The sequence below is a fragment of the Phalangium opilio genome, unplaced genomic scaffold (genome assembly GCF_054372755.1).
Source record: "Phalangium opilio isolate 3A_F unplaced genomic scaffold, DU_Popi_V2 ptg000017l_1, whole genome shotgun sequence".
NCBI classification, from domain to species: domain Eukaryota; kingdom Metazoa; phylum Arthropoda; class Arachnida; order Opiliones; family Phalangiidae; genus Phalangium; species Phalangium opilio.
In genome coordinates this window covers 4168709-4193250 of record NW_028324151.1, presented here as the reverse complement: position 1 = coordinate 4193250, position 24542 = coordinate 4168709, and the positions used below count along the sequence as shown (strand labels likewise).

General features: G+C 37.9%; 3 protein-coding genes and 1 long non-coding RNA gene across 5 annotated transcripts; 3 read left to right on the top strand and 1 right to left on the bottom strand.

Annotated features, from left to right (window-relative positions):
* Positions 1–388: 388 nt before the first annotated feature.
* Positions 389–3665, top strand: LOC149702581 (uncharacterized). The gene is made up of 2 exons (XR_016381658.1): positions 389–1124; positions 2826–3665. It is a non-coding gene; the product is annotated as an uncharacterized LOC149702581 (long non-coding RNA).
* A 3341-nt stretch (positions 3666–7006) lies between these two features.
* Positions 7007–11760, top strand: LOC149702580 (uncharacterized). Its single transcript, XM_089865787.1, has 3 exons — positions 7007–7218; positions 7326–7497; positions 10628–11760. The coding sequence occupies exon 3, from the start codon at positions 10947–10949 to the stop codon at positions 11496–11498; it is 552 nt and encodes a 183-aa protein (XP_089721913.1). The 5' UTR covers positions 7007–7218; positions 7326–7497; positions 10628–10946; the 3' UTR covers positions 11499–11760.
* Positions 11761–12036: 276 nt separating this feature from the next.
* LOC149702579 (uncharacterized) lies at positions 12037–15767 on the top strand. Its single transcript, XM_089866422.1, has 3 exons — positions 12037–12672; positions 12892–13091; positions 13163–15767. Exons 1-3 carry the CDS (start codon positions 12408–12410, stop codon positions 15134–15136), a joined length of 2439 nt encoding a protein of 812 aa, XP_089722548.1. The 5' UTR covers positions 12037–12407; the 3' UTR covers positions 15137–15767.
* Positions 15768–16259: 492 nt separating this feature from the next.
* Positions 16260–24523, bottom strand: vari (MAGUK p55 subfamily member vari). Of its 2 annotated transcripts, XM_089866428.1 has the most exons (9): positions 24370–24523; positions 24004–24045; positions 20405–20526; positions 19775–20347; positions 19409–19715; positions 19176–19337; positions 18773–19107; positions 18627–18698; positions 16260–18550 (listed from the first exon to the last, which is right to left on the bottom strand). In XM_089866428.1, the coding sequence occupies exons 2-9, from the start codon at positions 24029–24031 to the stop codon at positions 18374–18376; spliced, it is 1776 nt and encodes a 591-aa protein (XP_089722554.1). In that variant the 5' UTR covers positions 24032–24045; positions 24370–24523; the 3' UTR covers positions 16260–18373. The 2 variants fall into 2 exon arrangements, with proteins under 2 accessions (XP_089722554.1, XP_089722553.1); XM_089866427.1 differs by lacking the exons at positions 24004–24045; positions 24370–24523 and adding an exon at positions 22955–23796.
* Positions 24524–24542: the final 19 nt, after the last annotated feature.

The following is a 24542-nucleotide window of genomic DNA, read 5'->3' as shown; positions in this document are numbered from 1 at the left end:
CTATAATTAGCTGCTAGCAATCTGCCACCATGAAGCAATATTTAATACAAAAGTTACTCAATGGAAAACGGCGTTAGACTAAATAACAACATAAATTTATAAGGTATGTTCCATAAGTATGACACTTCCCTACACTTCGTAATGCTAGAAGCTTCCTGAGAACAAGTTTGAGAACGACGCGAGAACTGACTACACTCTGTTTTACAGTCCATCTTCCTATTTAGTGAGCCTATACTAAGCCTTTGACAGTACCTCACCAGGCGTCTCTGACCTAGTTCAATCATTTCATGACAAGTTCTCATCAGTAACCAGAGACAAACTTATGGAAGATGCCTTATGAACTTAGGGCAAAAAAAAACCCAAGAATATCAGAACACTTCCCTTTTTTTTTTTTTTTTTCCACCTACGAGCACTAGTGCTTAGCCGTTAGGCCTTGAGCACCAGGAAGAATGGAGCGGGAGACCCTACGCGGCCCAGCACAGACGGGGGCCGCTAGGTCGTATGTGGATAAGCAGGGAAGGAAATGAGGTTTACTTGGGGGGTGACGGAAGGTGGAATTGGGGTAAGTCACCTCCGGCGGACACGGGACAGTCGGCACCTATAGGGTAGGATCGCCGACATGTGTCGTATTCCCTCAAACTTTGCCGCCCAGAACACTTCCCTTGGTTAAACCTAGATGTCATTTTACTCTATTGCTATAATTGCCACGGAAGGTTGCCATAGCAACAACGACGCGGAAAAACGGTCAATACAGTGACAAACCCCTTCAAACGAAATAAATGATCATTAAAGTATGACACGTGACACGTTTAAGATTCGCGTTCGATTCCTAATGCCACGCTCTCGAACCAGGGGAGAGGCGACCCCAAAAAGAAACAACGCTACTTTCCAAGTTACCACCAACAAACCAACAAAACTATAATGATCTAACGTTACAGGGACGCGCTGCTGCCTGACACGGGTTAGTCAACTCGCGCGATACAGTTTTGTACCTGTTGAGCTTTGCAAATATTATATATATATTGGAATCGAATAAATACCGCGGCTATGAAACAGTCATAAAACAAGTACTGTACGATACCCAATTGGAATTCAGTTAGCGGAGTAGGCCATTCGAAATACAGGTATGTGGTTTTTTGCGCTCTTAATTCCTTGACATTACAACATTTTTCAGGGCATTTTACCTGATCACGTATAGAATATATAGGAATTTTTAATTATTCTTGAAAATTGCTAATAAATTAACCTCAGCAGGACCCAGAAATTTTGTCCTTTCCCTAAATTTTAGAAGTAATATTAAAAAATATTCCATTGAATAGTTTTTTAAATTCAAAATTCTACGAATTTCAAAGAAAAATGTCGGTTGAAATAAACATTCCTGGCTTTTTTTCCACAAAATAATGGCATAATTTCAAAAACTCTATAAATAATTTTCATAACTAATTAATATTGCTAAACAAATCATTCATAACCTATTTATTTGAACGAATTTCAAAGTTTGTTCCATGAGATTTTGTCTCAGTATGAACGAACTTCCCCACGTCTTTCCTGGACATTCCAGGAAGTCCGGGAATAGCAACGGCATATAGATTTATCAAATAAAGTGCCGTGACAGAATGTCAAAGAAAAAAAGGATAAAACGTAATAATAAATTAAGACCGCTGATTGGAGGACCAAATGAACTAGAAAAGAAAGCGAAACTGGGGTCCACCCCACTAACTCACATTCATTCTCTTAAGTCTATTTCCCTTTAGCAATCGCGATATTAAGAACAGTATCTTGAGACGAAAAATTCCGTGGGAAAATATTCAAGAGTCCACCAAAACAATACTTAACTACGTACCTACGAAATACACTTGTTTTTCTGATGATATTGATTAAGCTAGCTATGCCTAGCCCTTAGTAACAACAACTTAGTAAAAAAAAAAAAATCTTCTTATCAAGGATATTTTTATTATTTACCGCTTGCACAAATGAACTTGACACTTAAGCCTAAATTCAAGGTGGTAGTTTAACGTGCAGGAACCGGAAATCATATGGCGGGTAATTCCGTGATTGCACCAAAACGCCTATTATAAATATTATCAATTGAGCGTAAAAAAAAATTATCTAGGTAAAGAAAAAGAAACGCGGCAAAGGCAGCACGCGCACGTTTCTAGAGCACCGCGCCCCTGAATGCTAACTTCCGCGAGATACGCCCGAATCTGAAACGAAAACGCTCCTACAGGCGTTCACTCATTTTTCTCCCAGATCTCCAGATTTTCAAAGTGAATATGGATAACTTTAGATTCATATTTTCCTCATCCAATTCCTTAAAATTTAGTCCGTTTTCCATTGGCATTTTCTAATCTATGGAGTAATTTTCTTGGATTGACAACGAAAGTCAGTTTAAAATTGCATTAAATGAATCATGCATCTATGTCTAATTTAATATTGCTCCATTGGTGGAAGGAAGATTGTTAGCAGCCAATGAAAAACGTCATAAGATTTACAAAAAGCACGGTACGGTGCGAGCAAGGGGTTTGGATTATAGTATATCAAGGTCCTTCTATATTTCTAAGCACAGATTAAATGTAGATGCGAGTGGAAAAGTAAATAAGGATATGTCTTTTATATGATATAGGCATATCAAGGTTCTTTGAAATTTTAATGTGATAAAAATGATGTGATTTAGCGGATTACTCTAGTCCTCACTGTTTATTATTTCTTCGCTGATCTTATTTAAAAAATAAGACATTAAAGTCAATTTCTTTGATTGATTCATCCATCAATACCAAACAATGTTTATTAATCTTTAATTTCCTATTTTCTTTTCAAACCTGCAGTGTTTTAAAACAAAACAGGTTCTTTCAAGAGACGAAAGTTAAGGATGGGAATGACCAAAGGAGTCCGGGCGTGTTGCGGAGCGTCAGCCGTGGCTATTCTAACAGGGGTCATGGTGGCCTGCGCCGGGGTCATCGTTATATTAGTCGCCACTTACAACTCTCAAGTTTTGGATGAAACCACGTGGGCTTGCGTCGCGGCAGTCGTCGCCGCCGGTTTTGCCATAGTGTTTCTAGCTATGTTGGGTTGCGCGTGCGCGGCTTGCGCAAATGGACCTCGATTAACAGACGACACCGAAGTGGTCGATATGACGGATAATGAAGACGACGATTGATAATAAACAAAAATGGCAGCCGAATGATCAATAAATTGAAACAGAAATTAATTTAAAATATTGGAGGTATATAATTAGCAAATTTAAAAATATTTCTAAATTAAAATTTGACACTGCCTTTGATGCAACCAGGACTATCTCTCTGTATTAATGCAGTACACCGCTACGTGGCGCTTAAATCCCCAAGTTATTTTCTATGGAGTTTAGCGCCACGCAACGGCGTACTGCCTTGAACCCCAACTCTCCAATTTAATTAATTTCTTAATCAATCTTAATTAAAATGAAATCAAAGAAATAACCCGCCAGTATTAAAAGTATACAGCCTTAAAAATGTGTTTTTGGAAATAAATTAAAATTTCAGTGTGGTTTGTAAATTTGTATACCCCCTCTATAATTTTACAGTGCTAAATATATATATATACAATTTTTTTTTAAATGTATTGTATTGTTAAGGAAAAAAATATTTCGATCAAATTTTTCATGAAGAAAAATCAAGGTATAATTATAGTCCCTTCAACAGAGATGGAGCAAATCTTAAGAGATACGTATTTGATGATGTTATGATTAGGACAGTGGATGGATTAAGATGGTCTTTTGTACACGCTTTATACCCTCTTCAGACAACGGTTCCCACAGATATTTAATTTCAAAATTCCATGACTTTACCGGTATTTCCCTGACAAAATTACCTAGTTTCATTTGTAGAAAAACCAAGATTATTTTGGCAAAAAAATAAATAACTATTACCATGACCTAATTTTGAAATTCCTGACAATTTACACCCATTTTCATTGCCCCCCCGACTTTTCCGGGTATTGCAGGAACTGTGGCAACCCTGTAGATCAGTCATTAAAAATCATGTCTGAAGAGGGTATTAAAATGTTAACTGACATGCTTTAAATGTTGGATAATACTGTTTTTCACTTTTTAACATTACGTATAGCTTTTGTATAATCATTACATCATTTGGAAAAAAAGGCATTAAAATCTCATTAAATACCATTAATACATTAACAATTCTATAACCTCGTCTGGCATCATTTTATAACTCATTTGAATAAAAAGACAAAAGAAACAGTCGATCAACTACATTATATCTGAAAGTTTACAATTTGTGCCTTACAAGGCAGGGTAAACATTTTTACAGGGGCTCGTAGAAAATGCATTAGCTCTTTCACCCTGTAAGTTTTCTTTCCCCTCTTAATCGCCTTTTTTTAAATTCGACCTTTCGAAAATTTACATTTGACCCCTTTCATAGAAAATATCTCTAAAAGGAATTTCGCATTAGCCTTTCTAGGTAATATAACATTTCTAACTCTGTTACGCCCGAGGGGCCAATCACTTCGGTATAAAATTTTCCAAATGAAAATGAGCGTCTTTTCCATGTTATCCAAATGTTCCCAATAACCTATGACCATTTTTAGGCGTTCACCAGAACCCACTTGATCATCTCTGACGACCCATATTTAGTATTTCTCGATGCGTGGGTCGATTTCACCTGACTTATCAATGACCTTCGACCCCCCCCCCTTTTCTGAAATCTCTTATAAAGGTTCCTTACACATCCTGCACAATCTCCACTACTTTCAATAATCACACATGGGACCCAAATGGCTATCGTGTCTGACGTCATTTACCACACAAAGCAAAGGGACGTAACAAAGCGAGCGACAAAACCAAAAAACAGTGAATTTTTTTAAACTGATACTTACATTTTCAAGGAAGACGATCGAATTGGTTATCCAAAGTCCGTGATGTCACAAACACACACGCACAAACGCGATGTTAACCTATTCCGCGTTAAGTTCACAGAGCTAAACTTGGTAAATAAACGTAAACGAGACTCTTTTAAAAACTTTTAACCGCGTTTGGGAAACTTTTTCAATCACATTTTTACGTTCAATCGTGGTTACAATGTCACAGTACGTTGACAATCAACGCTTAGTAGTTTTCCCACGACCCTCTAAGTAGGACCGTAATAAACTTGAACCCTCGTTGGTCGGCCTCTAGCTGCTCCACCGGTGAGGCGGTGACTTGAAGAAAAGATGTTTCAAGGTGCCATGATCCGTGTGGTGTCCTCCAGATTTGCGCATTAGGGTTAAGGGACTATGGGACGCTGCGCTTTGACCTGAAATTTCGTTATCGCGCACGCAGCACTATGGTTAAAACTGACTGTTGCGGACTAGGGTTTGGGACTATGGGAGCTGACAGGGTAAAGGACTAAGGGACGCAGAGCTCTGGTATGAAAGTATATAAGCTTGTAAGGAAAGGGCTATGGGACGCAGCGCCCTGGCCTAAACGCTAGCTAATGCGCGCGCCATTTTATTCACTCACCAATTAAGCTGGACATCCCGATGAACTCGTAGATAATCGAGTAAAGTTCAATTGTGACCGTTAAAACGCACCACAAAGTTCACACTAAGTTCAAAGTTTAAGCTGCCCGTTCGGAAAGATCACCAAAATCTTTATCCCTCGCTGATGGCCAAACGTGGCCCTTCAAAGAAATTTCCGTCAAAGTTCACACAAAGTTTAAGATGCGCGTTCAGGAACAAATCGTGGCGTCATTTAGTTTCGGTTCCGCGCGTGCACATAAAACCACCAAAATCTTGATCCCTCGCTGATGGCCAAACATGTACGGCCCTTCAAATAAATTTCAATCATGACGTCATCCAGTCAAACAAAGGCCTGAAATTAAAACCAATTGATTTAATTTAAACCCAATTTGACCCGTAATCCATTTACAGAGAATATCAATCAAGAGTGAATACCCCCTCGGTTACGCCTCATTTACTATATTCTGAGGGACAAACAATCAATAACTTTCTTTTGAGCAAATGGCTTCGGAGCTTTAGTGAAGCGAATAATGTTACGTTCGGCATTATAAGGTGTTTATTGGGTCAGGGTTTCTTTGGATACAAAAAAGCCTTTGTGTATTCGTTCCATATTTGTATAACGTAAGAGTGATTGTAGGTTTTGTTGTAAAAAAAGCCTTTTAACCCATAATTGAAAGGTTGTATAAAATGTACAAGTTCATAGAGTTGTGTCACCTATAACTTCTTAGTTTTTAATTTAAAACGAGTAAGTTTTCAGAATTTCCCTTCCAGTCGTTTTGAAACGTCTTAAATCAATTCCAGGAAGTTTCCGGTTCGTCCAAAAATAATTAGGCCAATTCCTAAACTTTTCCAACTCCTCTACCCTGACATTTCCCTGTATTGCTTCCTGTTTCATGACGTTTTCCCCCTTTCCTGGAAAACAGGAATTTTTTCTCCAATTTCCTAACGACTTTAAACCACAACTACGATCGAATACCTCAAAACTTTTTAATTAAGATTAATATCTAAAATTCCTTAATTAATTTCAGAGTCAAAACATCATTTTCATAAATTAAAAAACACCACCAAAACCAAAAAAATAGGCCAAACAATGTCACGCAATTAGCAAAATATTAACCCAAACAAGATGCACAACGGTCCAGAATAATATCGAATTTCATTTAGGCCTATAACTCATCCCAAGAAGAAACATCCATCATATCCACCAATCCCTCCCGAACACTTCCTGACACTCGCAAACCATCCTGTCAGCGCCCTCCTCTCTCATTACGCAATCTATTCTCGTTTTATCCTATAACGTCAACGCCACAAAAAACCAAAAACCTCGGACGTTCTTCTCTGGTTGCTCGTATCCATTCCATACCCACCATTCCGGCCAAAAATGCCTTGGTAACCATAGCAACGAGAGAAACAGAAGCCAGAACGCGCGGGAAAGGTAAGAAATGAAAAATTTTCGCGCTTTTTGTATAGTTGACGCAAGCGGCGCAACTCTGCTGGATAGTTAGTTAGAGTTTTCCCGCCCATTTTTGACCAACGGGGATTGGACCACCATGGGCAGCGGGACTCTAGCACGCAATGTCCTTGAATGCGTGACGAAAACAATATACAAACGAGCGCGGCGGAGCTGCCCACGGATTCCGCGCTCGCTTAATTTAGTGTATGGAGCTCTTCAGAGTTACTGACAGTTCCGTTACTAAATTTGGAAGCTTTTCGCGCCCTTTTTCTACGGTAAGGTAATAAATTTTGCCTTGATGAATAGAGTTTCATCTTTCTTTGTGATTTAACATATTCCCCGAAAAAACAGGGTAGTGACGCAGGTATCTTTTAATTCGCAGACGGTGGACGGTGACAGGAGAAGGATTTCGCGGAAAAATATGTCAGAAAACGTTAAACAAAAACCTAGCGAGAAACGCGGGAACTTTCAACAATTCAGCCAGCGAATCGAGCGGGAAAGAGCGCGTGGAATTGGCACGTGCACCCATTGACAAACCAATTTCCTGTTACGAGGTAAGACTCCATAATTTATTAATTAAACTCTTAATCAATTGAGTGCCTTCGCTACAAATGGTGTAAAACAAAACGAAATTGGATGTTCCTTTTGCAGTTAAGAGCGCTGTTAGAATAATTTATAACAAGTGCTCTGCCACTCCTTTTTGCAAAAGCGAACTATAAATGTTTAATGACGAATAATCTTTCGAATTATTGATAAAGTTGAGTCATTCACTCCGACTCCAATCGAATTTTATAACAAATAAAAAAACCCAAGATCAATAGTCAAAATTATCATTGAAATGTGACAAATTTTTTAAGATTTTTTAAAAATTTTCTAATGACTAATTAATTACTCAAAGAGCCCTTTTCTTCCCTTATGCCAATTAGCTAGATTGTTTTAAGGTAAATTCCGTTTTAGAGAACCAATACTTTCACTGATTAAGTTATTAATTCTAAGGAAGGCTTCAACTTCTAAAAGGAAAATTTAACTTCTGAGGACCCCTCTAATCTTTCTAGACTGTTTGCCCCTATCAAATAAAACAAGAAATTAAAATAAAGCACTATCCATAATTGGCTAAGCATTTGGCAACGTGGTGTTGTTTACAACGTTGTCGTTCGCTTGTTGTTTTGATCTTCCCTTGGGTTTAGGTTAGGGCCTAGTAACCATAAATACCAAATAGGAATACATCAAGCCCGGTCCCAAATAAATTAACATGTGATATATTTGGGAGCACGATGATTCCTGTTGGCTGTATGCATTCCTGATCTCAATAACAAGAGTATTTGGGGGGAGGTGAAAATATAGATCACAGGGTTAAATATAAACAGGAAAGCGGATAATGACGCAAAAACAAACGCTCCCATAATGGAACAGTGGCTAAATAAAGATCAAAGGTAGACTATTAGGAGGACACACACTAAAAAAGCCATCAATTTTATCTTCTTTTTCTGTTTAACCTACAGAGAATTTTCCCAAGGGTCAAGGGGGAAACCGGATAATTAGAGTAAGGTATAAAAATGTCGTTAAAAAGTCATAATCCAATTTAGTCAATCCCAAAATATCTACGGAATAATTTTACAACCAATAAAATCTTGAAGAAACAAAAATTATTATCTAAAGTAATTTTGATGTTCAATTCCTTCTGTTTGGGGACCATTACCAAAGGCGGGGTGCACCTTCTACGACTATCATAAAAATCTCAAGAGATATTGGAACGTATTGGAATATACAGGGTGTCGATTTCCCAAAGAACATCCCCCTCAATTTATGCTACCAGACTTATCAGAAACACCCTGTATATTCTAACCTTTCACAACATAGGGGATAATAGAAATTCACGTCGGTGGAATGGTCAAGTTTCTTGAGGGACAAAATCCATAATGACCTAATTTAGCTATAAGACCCTCAATTTAGGTCAAACGAGGGAAATGCACGGAATACTAACATAAACTCGACACAAATACGTCAAGTTTGAATAATTTGAGTGACTTTGTGAATTAAATACAATTTCCTCTACCTATATGGGCGCCATGAACCCAGGGACCTCAAAGTTAAAGCTGTTTCAGACCCCTGAAATATCTGGGGTCCCTTAATCCATATTGTACAGTAAACAACACCGAAAACTTGGATGTCCCTAAGGTTTTGCAATCAATATCGTTGACTTAACGTGGAATTATCTTTGCGCAAAGGCTATTTTCGACCGACGCTAAAATGTCCAGTTGCAACAACAAATTCAGTCTTTTAATCATAACGCAAAACCGTGCATGAGGCAACTACTTTTATAGCGCAAGATAAGGTCAAAGTATCGAGCGAGGAGCTATCCCCGTAACATATAGCTATTTCTTGCATTATTTAGAACACGATAATTCCTCATCAACAATTAAGTCTACTCATTAATATTGAATAGTTTGGTTTGGAAACGTTTCTTTGACACGCTGGGGGATGAACGTATAATGACGTCATAATTACGACAATATTGCTTGTTTCTGCCTTTAATTCAATTGCTTCTAAGTCAGAGGACACTGAACGAACGTCTATAGAGAAAAATGCATTCCTGTCAGTGTTATAGCTAATGAATAGCCGAGTTTCCATTATAAATAACGTTTGTTCCGAGTCTCTCTGTTCTCTAATAGCTAATACGTGAGAGGGGACGGCCTAAGTAACACTTAAACACCTTCCGTCAACAGACTTTTCGACACTACGTATCTAAAAATGTAGCGGTTTTTTCCCAATTCCCGGAACTGGTCAATATACAGTTATTACGTATGACCAGAGCTAGCAATGCAAAAATGCATATGTCGTTGACCCTGCATGCATTGTAGCTTCTCGGAAGTATATCCCAAACATTTGATATTGAAGGCATTGAACTTGGCAGCAATCAAGCCAATCATATCGCGTTTCTTGTTCCATGTAAATATCGAGAGCCCCCAACAAAGTGTTGGGACAAACCCCGTAATTTGATTGAAGTATATCGGATTTTCGTGCATGCATGCCTCTTCTAAAATCTATATTTGCACATTTCGATTGTTTTTTGAGGTATAGCGTCAACCAAACTGTAAAATTACTCTCACGCGTTTTGCCATAGGGTAGAGGTTTCTTTGTTGCATGAAAATAGACAATTAAGCGACGGTTAAGTTTGTAAACCGTATTTGGGCAGCAATTGTCTTTGAATAGAGGTTAACGGTAATAGTTAGTATAGGGCGCTGTCGGTTAGCTGTGGCATAGGGGCTAGCCACCACCCCTCTATGCATTGTAAAGGCGTTAGATAAGTGGCAATAAGTCGCAAGATGACTTGGTCCAATTAGCTAGTGAACATCGCCTAAAGTTAGTTAAATACGCGCGATGTCCTTCGCTAAAATGGTTTGGTTCAGTTAAACGCCATGTTTTCCTAAAATAGTCGGGTTTTTTGAACAGGGTGTCAATTTCGCGATTAAATTGTACCACCATTGATTGATTTAATAGCAGTGCAATAATTAAGATATAATTCCCATAAAAGGAACGGTCAGTTGCGCTAAAAAACACTTTTGCGACATGTTGTGTAATCTGGTTCGTAACTGTCTGGGTAATTACTCAGCAACGCGTAATTAGTTACTGGCTAAAGATTCCATTTAGTAGTAAATTTATGGGTTTACCTTCTACTTTCAGATCTGAGCTGACACTACACTGACAGAAAAACCTACTTAGAAAATAAAAGAGAATGCTCGCTGGGGTAACTCCTCACCAACACAACGACATTAAGAAGAAAAATGCTAAGCCTAAAAAAGGTCGTACTTCATAGCTACATTCTCGAGTGTGGATAACAAGTACCTCCTCAAAGACAACAGGAAATATTAAACCAAAACAATACCATAAACTGAATCAAAATAAAGAAAAACATCTAGTCCCAGACTCCCAGGTGCATCAATCAAACTCGCCGCGAAGAATTGACGTTGTTAGTTAAGCGAACTACAATTTTAAGTTCAAAATGCGTCCGGGTACGAGAGCGTGTTACGGTGGTGCAACGGTCGGTGCCTTTTCGGGTATCATGATGGCCGCAACGGGGGCCATCTTGGTCCTCATTACGGCCTATCAGAACCAAAGAGTGGACGAAACCGAATGGATGGTAGTGGCCATGTTGTGCGCTACGGGTTTTTTCATTCTAATAATGTCTCTAATGTGTTGCGCGTGCGCGTTGTGCCGACACGCTTCGGCTTCCGAAGAAGCCCAACAACTTCTAGAAAGCAAAATGTTTAACGGGCGTGTTCATCCGATGGACACGCAAGACGCTATATGGACAGTCGAAGGTAGCAGACCTTCGTGGGAGTCACCCACATCTTCGATACCACCAGCCGAGGATCTTAATTTAGAAGATGTAGTACCAGAGGCGGAAGAAGAAGAACCGGAAGAAGAAAAGGCTCCCGAACCGGATGAGGAACCAGAAGCCGCCGCGGAAGAGGACGCTCCCGAACCGGAAGCGGATGAAGGCGGGAAAGATGAAGCGGAAGAAGCGGGTGAAGAGAAGAAAGAAGAGGAATAAGTGATAGATGTTGACAATAATGGGTGTGACCCGTGTCGTATGACTAACTTGGCTAATAAGTCGAATTTTAATAATCAAACAGGGACGGTAGAATGAAGGCCGGTATTAAAAAACATTGAAAATATTCAAGTGAGCTTTTTTATATAAATCTAATAAGCTTAATTTTCACGTTACGAGTGAAATTGAAATAAACTCGCACACATCTAACATTGCCTCCCGACGTTTGATACTTTTTAAATAATAATTATAATGAAAAATAATGTTATCTGTTACTGAATTTATATTTATCTAAAACTAATTGTGATATTTATGTCTGTATTTGGATTGATTAAAATTGTTTTAAACATAAATTCGATACCTTGCATTTGATTAAAATAATCAAACAGGGTTCATACAACTTCTAGAAAACTGATTTCCCTGAGTTTTCCAGTTTTTTTCCATATGTGTTTTATAAATTGAAGTAACCACGTCATAACAAACTTACTCAAACCTCACAAATTTCCCTGTGTTTTTTGTCAAGTATTTATATCCTCGAGTTTTCCAGGTTTGTATGAACCATGATCACAGTACAAAAATAAAAGCTTGTAACCTATCAACGTAGCGTTAAAATTAGGGGAATAAACCGTAATAACTGACCCCCCCCCCCATTGTATTTATGCTGTGATAGTTTAGGTTAGTGTAATGTTCCGCTAGGTCTAGCCAGGGAGGTTGAACGCATGTACAAAGTACAGTTGATCAGTCTTTGGACCGAGATTTGTTAAAAAAAAAAAAAATTAAAATCAGTCATTCAGCTTATCTAATTTTACGGGTTATTTAAAAAAGGTTGATTAAACGTCGGCCTTGTTTCAATGAAACAATAGTTTCTAGTATACTACATATCACCAAGTTTTCAAGTTTATTCTTAATTAAATGGCTTCCTTTGAAGATATTTTGCAAGCGTTTAGGACTGCCGAGGAGAGGCGATACACGGAAGATGATTTGAAAAGAAGTGTGAATAAGAAACTACAGCTTTTTGCCCACAGCCAAGCAACTGCGCTATTTCATAAAGATGATTATTTTCTTCAAAGAATCCAAAAAACTGCGCGAGTTAGAGAAGACCTGGATAAAAATCTGAAGCCCGAAGACTTGGTTGACATTCAAAGTCTAACGAAATCTGTCAACCAGACCCTTGATAGTAAGCTTCCACCAACATTTTTTTCTTTTTTCATACAACTTTTGGAACTTCCCTGAGTTCTCCAGGTTTTTCCCATATATTTCCCCCGAGTTCTCTAGGTTTTTCCCAAATATTTCCCCTGAGTTCTCCAGGGTTTTCCCTGTTTCTATGAACCCTGGCAAGATACTATGAGCATTAAAACTGTAAACCTAGTTAATTACTTATTATATTTCACGACAGAAAAGTTTCTACTTTGCCGTTTACTGGTAAAACCATTGGTAAATACCCCTGTTGTTTTTGTCGTGGAGGATTCAATTGGAAAGCACGCTGTCACTGTGGTCCTATACTTCAATCCATTACCGATTTCTTTGTTCTCCCCAGGAACGTATTTGACCATTCTAAACCCCACTTTCAAGGTCTACGAATCAGGCTGCATTTTCGTAAGTTGCACTTCGTCTCACCAAGAGTCACCATATTCATTAACTTATAGAGAATTTTAATATCTTCGTAGGTGCCTTGTTACGATCCAAATGAAGTCATTGTCCTTGCAAGAGACCAGATAAGTCTTATACTTCCTAACCTAAAATGGCATGATGAAGATTATGACGAAGAAGAAGATAATGACGAATCAGACGAAGATAGATCAGTCATGGACTTTCGCAACGAAGGCAACAAGCTCTTCGTTGCTGGTAAATACGAAGAGGCTTTGAAAATCTACTCGGATGGTCTCGATTTGGACCCCAACAACGTGGAACTACTTTCAAATCGTTCCTTGTGCTTACTGAGACTCGAAAAATACGAAGAAGCCTTGGAAAACGCCTTACAATGCCTGAAATATAATCCCGTCCACGAGAAAGCAATCTACCGGGCTGGTCAAGCTTACTTTGGCCTGAACCAATACGAAAAAGCTAGAGATCTCTTGACCGCCAAGATGGAACTACTAAATCCTCCTATCAAGGTAATCGAGGATCTTTTGGCCAAGGCTAAGGAAAGAATCTTACAACGTGACCACGGAATTAACGAAATGAGCAAACACGATAAGGATCGCCAGGAAGCAGTCCTTAAAAGTATCAACGAAGGTAACAAGCTCTTCGCTGCTGGTAAATACGAAGAGGCTTTGAAAATCTACTCGGATGGTCTCGTTTTGGACCCCGACAACGTGAAACTACTTTCAAATCGTTCCTTGTGCTCGCTGAGACTCGAAAAATACGAGGAAGCCTTGGACACCGCCTTACAATGCCTGAAAGGGAATCCCGTCCACGAGAAAGTGATCTACCTGTCCAGTCAGGCTTATTTTGGCCTGGGTCAATACGAAAAAGCTAGAGATCTCTTAAGTGCCAAGATGGAATTACTCAATCCCCCTAGCAAGGTAATCAAGGACCTTCTGGCCAAGGCTAAGGAAAGAATCTTACAACGTGACCAAGGAATTTACAACATGCCTGAATTCTATAAACATTGTATGGATCCAGTTATTTACGATATCGCCGAATATTACGGTCCCGTTAAAATAGATAATGCAGGGGAGAAAGGTCGTGGATTATTCGTGACTAAAGATGTGGAAGCTGGGACATTACTTCTTTGTTGCAAAGCGTTTGCCCACTACATTGCTCCACCAACCGCCACCACTGACCAAGTTATGGAAAGTTTTATTGACCTGGTTGTTGAAAAGATCAAGAAGAACCCGGAAAAGGGTAAAGACCTTTATCAATTATGGGCCGGAAAGGAGATGGGCACTTTAGATCCTAAGAAAGACAACTGCACAGTGGTCGACAGGGAAAGAATCCGTTGTATCGTGAAATACAATTCCTTTAAAGATACGGTCAGGGATTGTGACCGTTACTATTTGTTCATAACCCCTTCGTACACCAACAATGATTGTATCGATGTCAATTGCCCCATGACGTTTTACGGAGACGTATGCATCGCAAGAAGCGCTAAGCCTTTGAAAAAGGGCCAGGAAGTTTTGTTTAGATATACGCGCGATATTATTCTCGATAAAAATTTCAATTGCGTATGCGCCCTTTGCAAATTCGAAAGTCAAGAACCGATTGAGGTTCGCCTTAAGAGGGACAACCTCCTGCGTTACATCCATAGCACTACATACTCGAAACCCAACGATCTTGCTCAAGATATCAAAATAATAAGGGAATTGAGCGATGGATCACCGTATTCCGCGCATTATCTCATACCTCTGCTTTATAAATTGGGAAAAATGTACTGCGATCGGGAACAGTACAGAGAAGCTATGAAACCCTACGAAGAGTTGTTAAGAGATTGGCGCAATTGCAGCCGGGATTACTTAAATGAGTATCTAAGGGTTTCGGTCGATCTTTTTACTATACACCATCTTCTCAAGGATATTCCCAATGCCAAAAAGGTCAGGGAAGATGTCTTAGAATTGACCAAGATCTGCTTTGGTTCTGTCGACCTGTCAGCCTTGGAATTAATCAAGCGTTCTGTTACGAAAGTGCTTTTTGATTATTAGGGGGCTTAAACCACGTTGCTCAAACTATCCCGTTTCCGACCTATGAACTTACCTCTAAATCGCATTAACATTGGACCTTGTAAATTTGATTCAAACTTTCTACCATCAAGATTGGATGTAACCAAGGCCTAACTAAAATGGCGATAATGCCAACAAGCCTTGGTTTCATCTTTACATCGTGAAATATTTTCCCAAAATTACCATGCATTAGAAAATATTAAGCTTACATAACAGAATTATTTGTAATCCAGTAATAGACTAAAAATCGCGATTAAAAGACACAAATCCCGCCGACAGGAACAAACTAGTTCCATCTTGAAGTTCAAACCCCCCCCCCTCCCCTACCGCATTGTCTCTTTGAACTCTACCTCTACATCGCGACCGCATGGCATGGCTTTCCCGCCCGCATTGTAATAAGACCAAGGCTTAATAAAAAATTCAACATGCAAACTAGTGTCAATTTCATCTTTACATCGTGAAATATTCTCCCAAAATTACCATGCATTAGAAAAAATTAAGCTTACTTAACAGAATTATTTGTAATCCAGTAGATATCTTTGAAAATAATTAAACTTAAAATCGCGATTAAAACACACATAAATCCCGCCGACAGGAACAAACTAGTTCCATCTTGAACTCACATCCCCCCACCGCACTGGCTCTTTGAACTCTACCTCTACACCGCGACCTCATGGCTTTCCCGCCCGCATTGTAATAAGACCAAGGCTTAATAAAATTTACAACATGCAAACAGGTGTCAAATTCATCTTTACATCTTAAAATCTAACTGAAAAATACGTCCACAACATCGTCATGCGTAAGAAAATATTAAGCTTACATGATAGAATAATTGGGGATCCACTTGAAGTCTTCGGAGATAATCTCAACTCGATTAATTGCGGGCCATAATTAAAACCGAAACTACACGAACACGCATCCATGCCGCCGGCTCGAACTAAAATGGAGCCAAAATGGCTTCGTTATGGTTAGTTTCGGATCACGTGATCAGCGTCAGCCAATGAGAACGCTGCGTTTCTCGATCTTAGCATGGTGGAGGAGGAAGAAGACGATTTCTATCTAGGAATAGGCTTATTGAAAAAAATAAACATGTCGCCGGGCCAAGAACATTTCACAAATTTTAATGAATACACGTATTTCGCCACAGATTATAAATTTACGTAGCATTTTTAAAAATTAAAATATCTTGATTATTTCTGTTGAAAATAGTGAAACATTTTTGATTTTTTTTTGTTGTTGTAATAAAAGTAATAAGTACAGAACATTTTGAGCAAAAATACACGTAGAAATATACCTAAATTTTTATAGCAAAATACCTATTTACAATTACACCCTTTAAGTACATAACGCTGCTTTTCCTTTGCACATTTTGACATTTGAAAGTGCCTAGGCTTAAACCCTAGCTAACTAATACCTTAACCAATACTGAAATTAAGAAACAATTATCTCGTAAAAGGCTATTATTACAGAGAGATTCACGTTAATCTACAAGTAACTAAGACATTCACTAGAGATTTACGTACTAAGACCTTAGTCCTACATAGCGACATGGTTTCACCATGGATGAAGGATGCGCGTGAGGAAATTTGTTTTCACTCTACAGGATAGGCAACTCCCTATGTCGAGCGACAGAATATTCTGTATACACTCTGTAACAACATTGGTTGTCAGCACGCGCAAAGCTAGGTCTCTATGTAACGTAGCTTTGTACGTGCTGTCAAGAGACGAAAAACTTCAGGATCTTCAGGATTTAAAATATCCGCGAGTTTTTTAGCTCGAGTGCACGGACCTCTAGGCCTTAGTTTCAAATACGTGTGAAATTGCCTACAGCCTACTACACGTATTTGAAACTAAGGTCTAGAGGTCCGTGCACTCGAGCTAAAAAACTCGCGGATATTTTAAATCCTGAAGATCCTGAAGTTTTTTGTCTCTTGACAGCACGTACAAAGCTACGTTACATAGAGACCTAGCTTTGCGCGTGCTGACAACCGATGTTGTAACAGAGTATATACAGAATATTCTGTCATTCGAGATAGGGAGTTGCCTATCCTGTAGAGTGAAAACAAATTTCCTCACGCGCATCCTTCATCCATGGTTTCACTCATTAACTACGAGTTAAAAACTAAAATTAAATCATTAATTAGTAATTCTAAATTACTAATGTGAGAAAATCCTTTTAAACATGGAAAGATTGGCACGTTAAGACTGTAAAAGTGAACTATTTCTTTTTAAAGTTAAAAAGAAATTGTGTTATTTATAATTTTATATAAAAATTTGACGTAGGATACATGTATGTATGTAAAAAATATTTTTCAAATCTATACCTGTATAAAAATTGAAATTGAAGATTCTCATTTTCCAAATATAAAAAATTTCATCACCGGCAGAACAAATCTAAACCTTTTCACCGGGATGATTTTTATAACCAACCGAGATTTCAGATTACTAAAAAATGCAATGCATTGCGTTAAGATTTTTCTGTGTGTCTGTTTTCTCTACAAAAAATTATAACTATCTTCGTAGCGAACGGATAACGTTACTTAAAAATAGGCTTAACATTTACGGGAATGTTTCATTCAAGTTTATAACAACATATCCTAAGAATAGTTACTTTTTTTTCAAAGTAGAAATTTATAACAACATATCCTAAGAATAGTTACTTTTTTCAACGTAGAAATATTTCGTTCGTTTTTATCGTAATATATTTTTTATCTTGAATATATATATAATATTTATATCTTTATTAAAAATGGACGGCCGTTAAAAAAGTGATTAAATAAAATAACAAAATAAAACAACCTTAATTTGTTTATCATTTCGTTAAAATAAAATAAAATGGAATGTTGCGAAAGATAATAATAAAAATTGTGAGTGAAATAAATCATCATTCACCAAAACACAAAATTAACTATCACATTCGAGTGTGTCACGTGACATTTCCCCCCCCCCCGTCTAATGTTATGTTTATCTTATAAAATACGATTAATAATATGGAGAAGATCTAATCCTATCCTACACTATCTCAAAAGATATCAGATCAGTTCCCAAAGCCATTGATTCGTAGATTTGTAGCTTCGTTAGAATAAAACCATAATGAGGTTAACTAACACGGTAACACGATCATGGAATGGAGATTAATGAATTTTTAACTATCAATAAAACCGTACGGTGATTATAGTTCTGTTAATTTTAACTGAGGACTTACGTAAGCAAGCGTCATCAGTAAACCCATGACACGGGAACCCATTGAGATTCGGTACTCAAAGCTTCGATGGCTTCTCTAAGTTGTTCGAAAGTCTTGTCAAAGTTATTGTTGACTAAAGTGGCATCGAAAAATTTCGCGTAAGCCCGTTGAAGACGTCCGCTTTCTTCTATTGTGGCTCTCAGGTCTTCGTCCTAATTATAAAAAATTAGGAGTTAATCCATCCAACTCCTATTTCAAACATAACTTCAAGTTGAACGATAAACTTACTTCATAAATGGATGCTAAACTTTCCAATGTTCGTGCTCGCCGTGAACCGTGTCTACCCATTGCTCGTTCAAACTGCAATGCAATGTAAAACGAGTGTTTCTAAGAGTACCGCATTGAATTGAATAATAAATTACTTCAAAACTTACCGTCAAACTCCTCATGGACGCGTAACCGTGATGTTTCCCATATTCGTGCATTTGTCGTAGTTGATCAGTATGAGGCGCAGCGATGAAGACAACGTAAGGCATGAATTCGGACGTTTTGAGCATTTTTAACGACTGTGGATTGCAGTCTAAGATGCACATTTTCCCCGATCTAATAATAGCTCGAATAGAATCTAATTTTGTTCCGTATATGTGTTCGCCGTGTTCTCCCCATTCCAGATACTTGTTCTCCGCAATATCAGCCTCCATCGATTCGCGAGTGACGAAGAAATAGCTCTTACCATCTTCCTCATCCTCTTTAATTGGACGACTCGTATCTGAACAGAACCAAGGATTAAACTTATCCCTTTCAATAACATATCCCTGTGTAAAAATTGAAACTAACGTGGTAAAGGTGCGGCGTAACGTCTGGGATCACTAGCGATAAGCTTAGACTTTAAAGATCGTCGCCCAACTCCTTGGGCACCAATCAAAACTAATGTTTTGCGATCAAATGGTGGCATTCTAGCTACTTCTTCATAAAGTAGAAGCTCTGCCTTGTCGAATTCTACCCGAAATTACGCAATTACAATTAAGTATTTGCAACACTGTCAAGGCAATGAGGATCCAAGTACATACCGGCATTTGCCTTGCTTTGATACATAGTCTTTCGTTTCTTTTTCGTAACTCTTGTTCCACAAATTCCCGTCTTAGTCGCGTAATCAAACTCGGGTCGAACGAAAGCCCTCCTTCGTTCCTCCAATTCCTCAGAAGGTATCAACCCAGCTGGTCCCAATGAACCAACTTTCCTAGCTTGCCACCAATTCGGGTCTTCCTGATTAACAATTTGGAGAATATCTCCTTGATGAAATTTAAGGCCAATTTCTTTGCAAGGCAACAAGGTATCTTTGGCGGGATCGTAACTGTACAACGCTTTTAAGTAGCACTACAAATTTGGAACGAAATTTGAAGACAAGATGTGGATGGTAGAAATACCAAATTTACCGGAGCTGGTGGAATTGAATCGTGAAATGAAGGCATGATTTTAAAGGTAACGCTGCCTTGAGCTTTTTTAAGATGGGATGCCAGTTGTTCCGGCGTATGTACGTCAATACCATTAACCTCCATGATGGTATCACCAATATGAAGGAGTCCTTGCCGATCTATTATACCTCCAGCCAATATCCGCGCAATTTGCAACTTATCATCCTCAACTTTGACCGTAATTCCCAATGGTTCATCCTCGTTCTTTCTAATACCAACCAATCTTATATCCGATGAAAGGCCATTAGTGGATGAACCATCCGAGGTTGCACCCGACGGTGCCCCTAAAGAATTATTATGGTAACTGCCTGGTTTCTCCGAAGATTCGTTATGTGGTTCGTAGCTTTTAGTGGCGATAATGTCATGAGCGTCCAACATGGACCCAAAATGTGGGTTACTAAGAATATCAGCCAATTCTTGGGCTTCTTTTAACCCAACCTTCCGACAGGTTGTGCGAACTTCTTTAATGAGATGTTGGTTACCAGTCGCGACTGGGTTGACTGAACGATTGCTAACTTCTAATCGGTCTTGAAGCTGTAACCAACTGAGTTAAACCTTGCACCCGGGAAAGGCTACTTCTAAAATTCTTACTTTGACTAAAGAACTCATGATTGGTGATTGCATTAAACCTTTCAAGAAAATGAGATCCGTATCCCTCGCTCCCACTCTACCATTTAAGTCGTCTATATTTTCCCTTACATGATGAAAGGCCGCTACAAAATTACCAATTCAGATTTGAATAAAACATAATCGCGTTATAAGGTTCAAGGGTCAAATGAATATTCAGTAATTATATACAGTTTTCTTAAGTGAAAATAATTTTGTTTTAACAAATTTTATCTTTGTTCTTCAATATTCATAACTTAATTTAAAATCTTACAGTTTCTTTTAACTTGTAATTTGCAAAGTTTTGCAAAGTCAAAACACTCTACTCGAGGGGGAATATTGATTTTTAACGTATCGCGCTTAAAATTTGCATTTCAACACTCACGAAAAGAGATATTTTGAATATATCACTACGAACATAAGTTCATAAGTAATTTTCCATAAGTTTTTCACTAGTTACTGAGAACTTGCCACGAAGTGACGTAGGTGAAACGTCACTTATCGCTCTAGCATTACGAAGCATAGATAGTGTCATACTTATGGAACATATCTTATAAACTTATGGTACGAATAAATAAACTTATCTTATAAACTTATGGTACGAATAAATAAACTTAAGGGCAAAATATATCATGACGCATCGAACGTGTTTATGAATTAAAAACAACCATAAATCGATCGACTTTCAACTTATTTTTAATGTACTTAAAAACTATAAATTAGCCTTGAAAATAAAAAAAAAATAAAATAAAATAAAGAATTTGGGATCCCATCTTTAACATTTTTAAACAATCTTATGCCCTAAGGGTCTTTGATCTTAAGGAGACAAGAAAACAGGTCCTTCAAAAAAAAACTTCTCCAATCGTCCCCAATATTACAAGGTCAGACAAGTTGGAAAAAAAGTAATGACAACGCTTAAAAGTGGGTGGTACAAGCAAGTAGCTAAAACATCGATTCGCGACCGTTAAGAAATAAAAAAGTAAATTTAAAATTTTTCGCTGACAAGACATGATCAGAACAAATTTTAAAATTAATTCTACACGAGTTTACATTATACTTTATAACGCTTTATTATTTATAATAGAACGTTTTTCAACGCTATTTAAAGCGGAAAAACCATAAGAGCATAAGATATTTTCCATAAGTTTGTCATGGTTACTGAGAGGTTGTCATGAAGTGAGTGAGGTAGGTCATAGATTCGAGGTAAAGCGACGCCTGGTGAGGCGCTGTCAAAGGCTTAGTAATGCAGACTAAATAGGAAGATGGACTGGAAAGTTAACTAGCTCTCAGTAAGTCTCTAGCATTACGAAGTATAGGTAGTGTTATACTTATATAACATAAATTATAAACTTATGGAAAACCTTAAAACAAAAAACCACGTGATAGCTCATGCATGACAGCTACGCTACTCTATATATTATAACATCATACCGGTACACACATTTTGTGGCTTCAAAAGCGGTACATACAACCGGTACATAAAAACAATTTTTATAGGTTAGGTTATTCAAACCACATGCCTTGTTATAATAATAATTTTGAAATTAACCGGGGGTTCAATGGACCATCCTTCAATTCCGGACGTAAAATATCTATAAATTATGCGGCTATATTCAGGAAGCCAAATAATTCAAGTTGATATAAGGCTTAACTAATTCTAATTTACAATTTAGATATTTTATTACTCAAAACCACGGTACTCCGTAAGGTAGGATTGTGCTGGTAAGCCGTGATTTAAATGGGGACGAAGTACTCCCCAGAGTCCCCAAGTATAAGAAGTACGGTTAATTTATGCAAATTAACTTGTTTGGCTTCTTTGAGGGGGTCAAACACTAGTCAAAATTTCAATATTTATATAAATAGGTACAAGTGAAACCTTAAAATGAGGTCTAAAAATCGCCTAAAAACATCTAAAATCTGTGGGAAAATAAAATGCCCAATCATAGTCTAAGTCATGGGAACTTTGTGTCATGCCCCATTGAAGAACGAGAGAAGTCCAGTAACTGAAGTATACAAAACCATCTCCCAAACACGCCCACATAATATAAATAAACTAATACACTAGACCATAAGTCCATAAGATACGTTCCATAAGTTTGTCACAGGTTAATGAGAGCTTGCCACGAAGTGACGTAGGTGAAGCGTCCTAGATTCTCGTACAGCGACGCCTGGTGATCCTTTACAGACCAAATAGGAAGATGGATTGCATAACTTAGTGTAGTCATTTCTCGCGTCGTTCTCTAACTAGCTCTCAGTAAGTCTCTAGCATTACGAAGTATGGGTTGTGTCGTACTTATGGAACATATCTTATAAACTTATGACTAGACTAAACCACGTGGAAGCGCGAAAATCATAATATTCAATTATAATTTTTACTTCAAATAATGGGTGTTTGTTAAAACAAGGATATCAAAGGAAAATAGGGCCCCTTGAGGCCAAGTATGCAAGTTTAAAGGGGCCTACACCCAAAAGAGAGTCAAATTTCGTGAGAACCAAGTATAATATTAATTTAATCTATGAAAACTGAAGACTTACTGCCTTGTTTTTGTTGATTTAATCTTTCGATGCTTTTAAGCAAATCTTGCTCATCATCTCTACGACTCCCACAGATCACCATGGTTACCGATTTTGTATTTTAGGATGTAGCACGATAAAACAAAACGCGCGCTTTACAACCTAAACGCGAGCGAACACCTTTCCGACGCGAAATGACGCTACATAGAGCTTTGGCTTGTAGGGGGTGACGCCCCGAACGCACTATAGAGGAGAGGCTTTTTTGACTAGGGTATCAGTGTTTCAGGTCTAAAAACGTGAGTGGAGGACCGTGGTTTCCGTTTAATAAACAATAGAGCTATTTCTAAATACAATTGAATAGATAGTTGCTAAGCCTAACGTTTAGTAATATCATATACGCTGCTTCTTTAATTTAATGTCTCTGTCCGTACTTAGCACCAAACATGCACGCTCCGATAAAGCTAGCATACTTTGTGGTTCTTCAAGGCCTAGGCTTAAATGGTTGGGCAAAAAAATAAAACACCCACTTCTTCGAAATGGCTAAAATTCTTGTACTTGAGGAGTAGAAATATAGTCAAGGTATAGAGATAGAAGCCAACTTAGCCAAGCCCCTTTTTCGAAAGCATTCGTATAGCCCGGGGCGAATAAACGCTTCAATTTTTCTTTTCACAGCGGGAAGGCCAGGGACAGTCTATTCATTTTTTATTGCGGCGTAATGTTACCGTTAAGAACAACGTACCGAAGCATTTTTCTTTACTTGTCTGCCCCTCAAAAATGATTTCCCCTAACAAAATGCTGACGTAACAAAGTCGTAATATTATTCCCTCCCCTTTTTCCTGCACTTTCATGGGCACCCCTATCGGGCGATCGTATAAGATTTGTTTACACTAATATTTATATATCGGGGATATTATCGTTATCTTCAATTATTAACATTATAAATAGGAATAAAGTATAAGCATAAGTTTATTTATAATTTGTAAAAACAAAGTTATGTAAACTTTAACTGAAGAGGGACAAATATACAAAAAACTTGGTAGAAACAATTATAATAAAACAACAACGCTTACCCAGGCCAGTTTCCTCAGCGATAGGCATATTGTTTTGTGATTCTGTAAGTTTAATACAATTAGGTTAAGTCTTAAGTCAAATAACTTTAAAAATCACTAATATTAAACTAATTTGGTCAGATAGTTAACATTCCTTGATTAATCTAGCAGGGCATTCACTAGGCACACGTCTACTATTTACAATGGCCATTCAACATAAATTATATTCTTAACTATTGTGTTTCAAACTCACTAAAGCATGGATACCAACCAAGTAAACTAATACAAAAACTACGACCATCTTCACCCCTTAATTTATAATAGCCTCACCCGCCCTACCCTAAGCCTTGGCTTCAAAATACATGCTAGATCAAAAACAATTCTTACCGAGTTCTTTCCGCGGAAACAATTTGTTTTTTTGACGAATAAAGATTAACTATCACTACTTTACCTAATATTACCTAAAATTATCTAATTATTAACCATAATATAGTAATAAAACCGAAATTAAAAACGAGATTAGACAACGCCTTCACTCGCGGCCAGTTTACGTTCACGGT

Excerpts from the sequence above, each read along its gene's own strand:
- LOC149702580 (XM_089865787.1), top strand. The coding sequence starts at position 10,947 with ATGCGTCCGGGTACGAGAGCGTGTTACGGTGGTGCAACGGTCGGTGCC.
- LOC149702579 (XM_089866422.1), top strand. The coding sequence starts at position 12,408 with ATGGCTTCCTTTGAAGATATTTTGCAAGCGTTTAGGACTGCCGAGGAG. Across the intron at positions 12,673-12,891 it reads TGTCAACCAGACCCTTGATA|AAAAGTTTCTACTTTGCCGT; the intron begins GTAAGCTTCCAC and ends ATTTCACGACAG. Across the intron at positions 13,092-13,162 it reads ACGAATCAGGCTGCATTTTC|GTGCCTTGTTACGATCCAAA; the intron begins GTAAGTTGCACT and ends ATATCTTCGTAG.
- vari (XM_089866427.1), bottom strand. The coding sequence starts at position 23,036 with ATGGTGATCTGTGGGAGTCGTAGAGATGATGAGCAAGATTTGCTTAAA. Across the intron at positions 20,527-22,954 it reads AAATCAACAAAAACAAGGCA|CGGCCTTTCATCATGTAAGG; the intron begins GTAAGTCTTCAG and ends GTAATTTTGTAG. Across the intron at positions 18,551-18,626 it reads GTTTAGCATCCATTTATGAA|GACGAAGACCTGAGAGCCAC; the intron begins GTAAGTTTATCG and ends TTTTATAATTAG.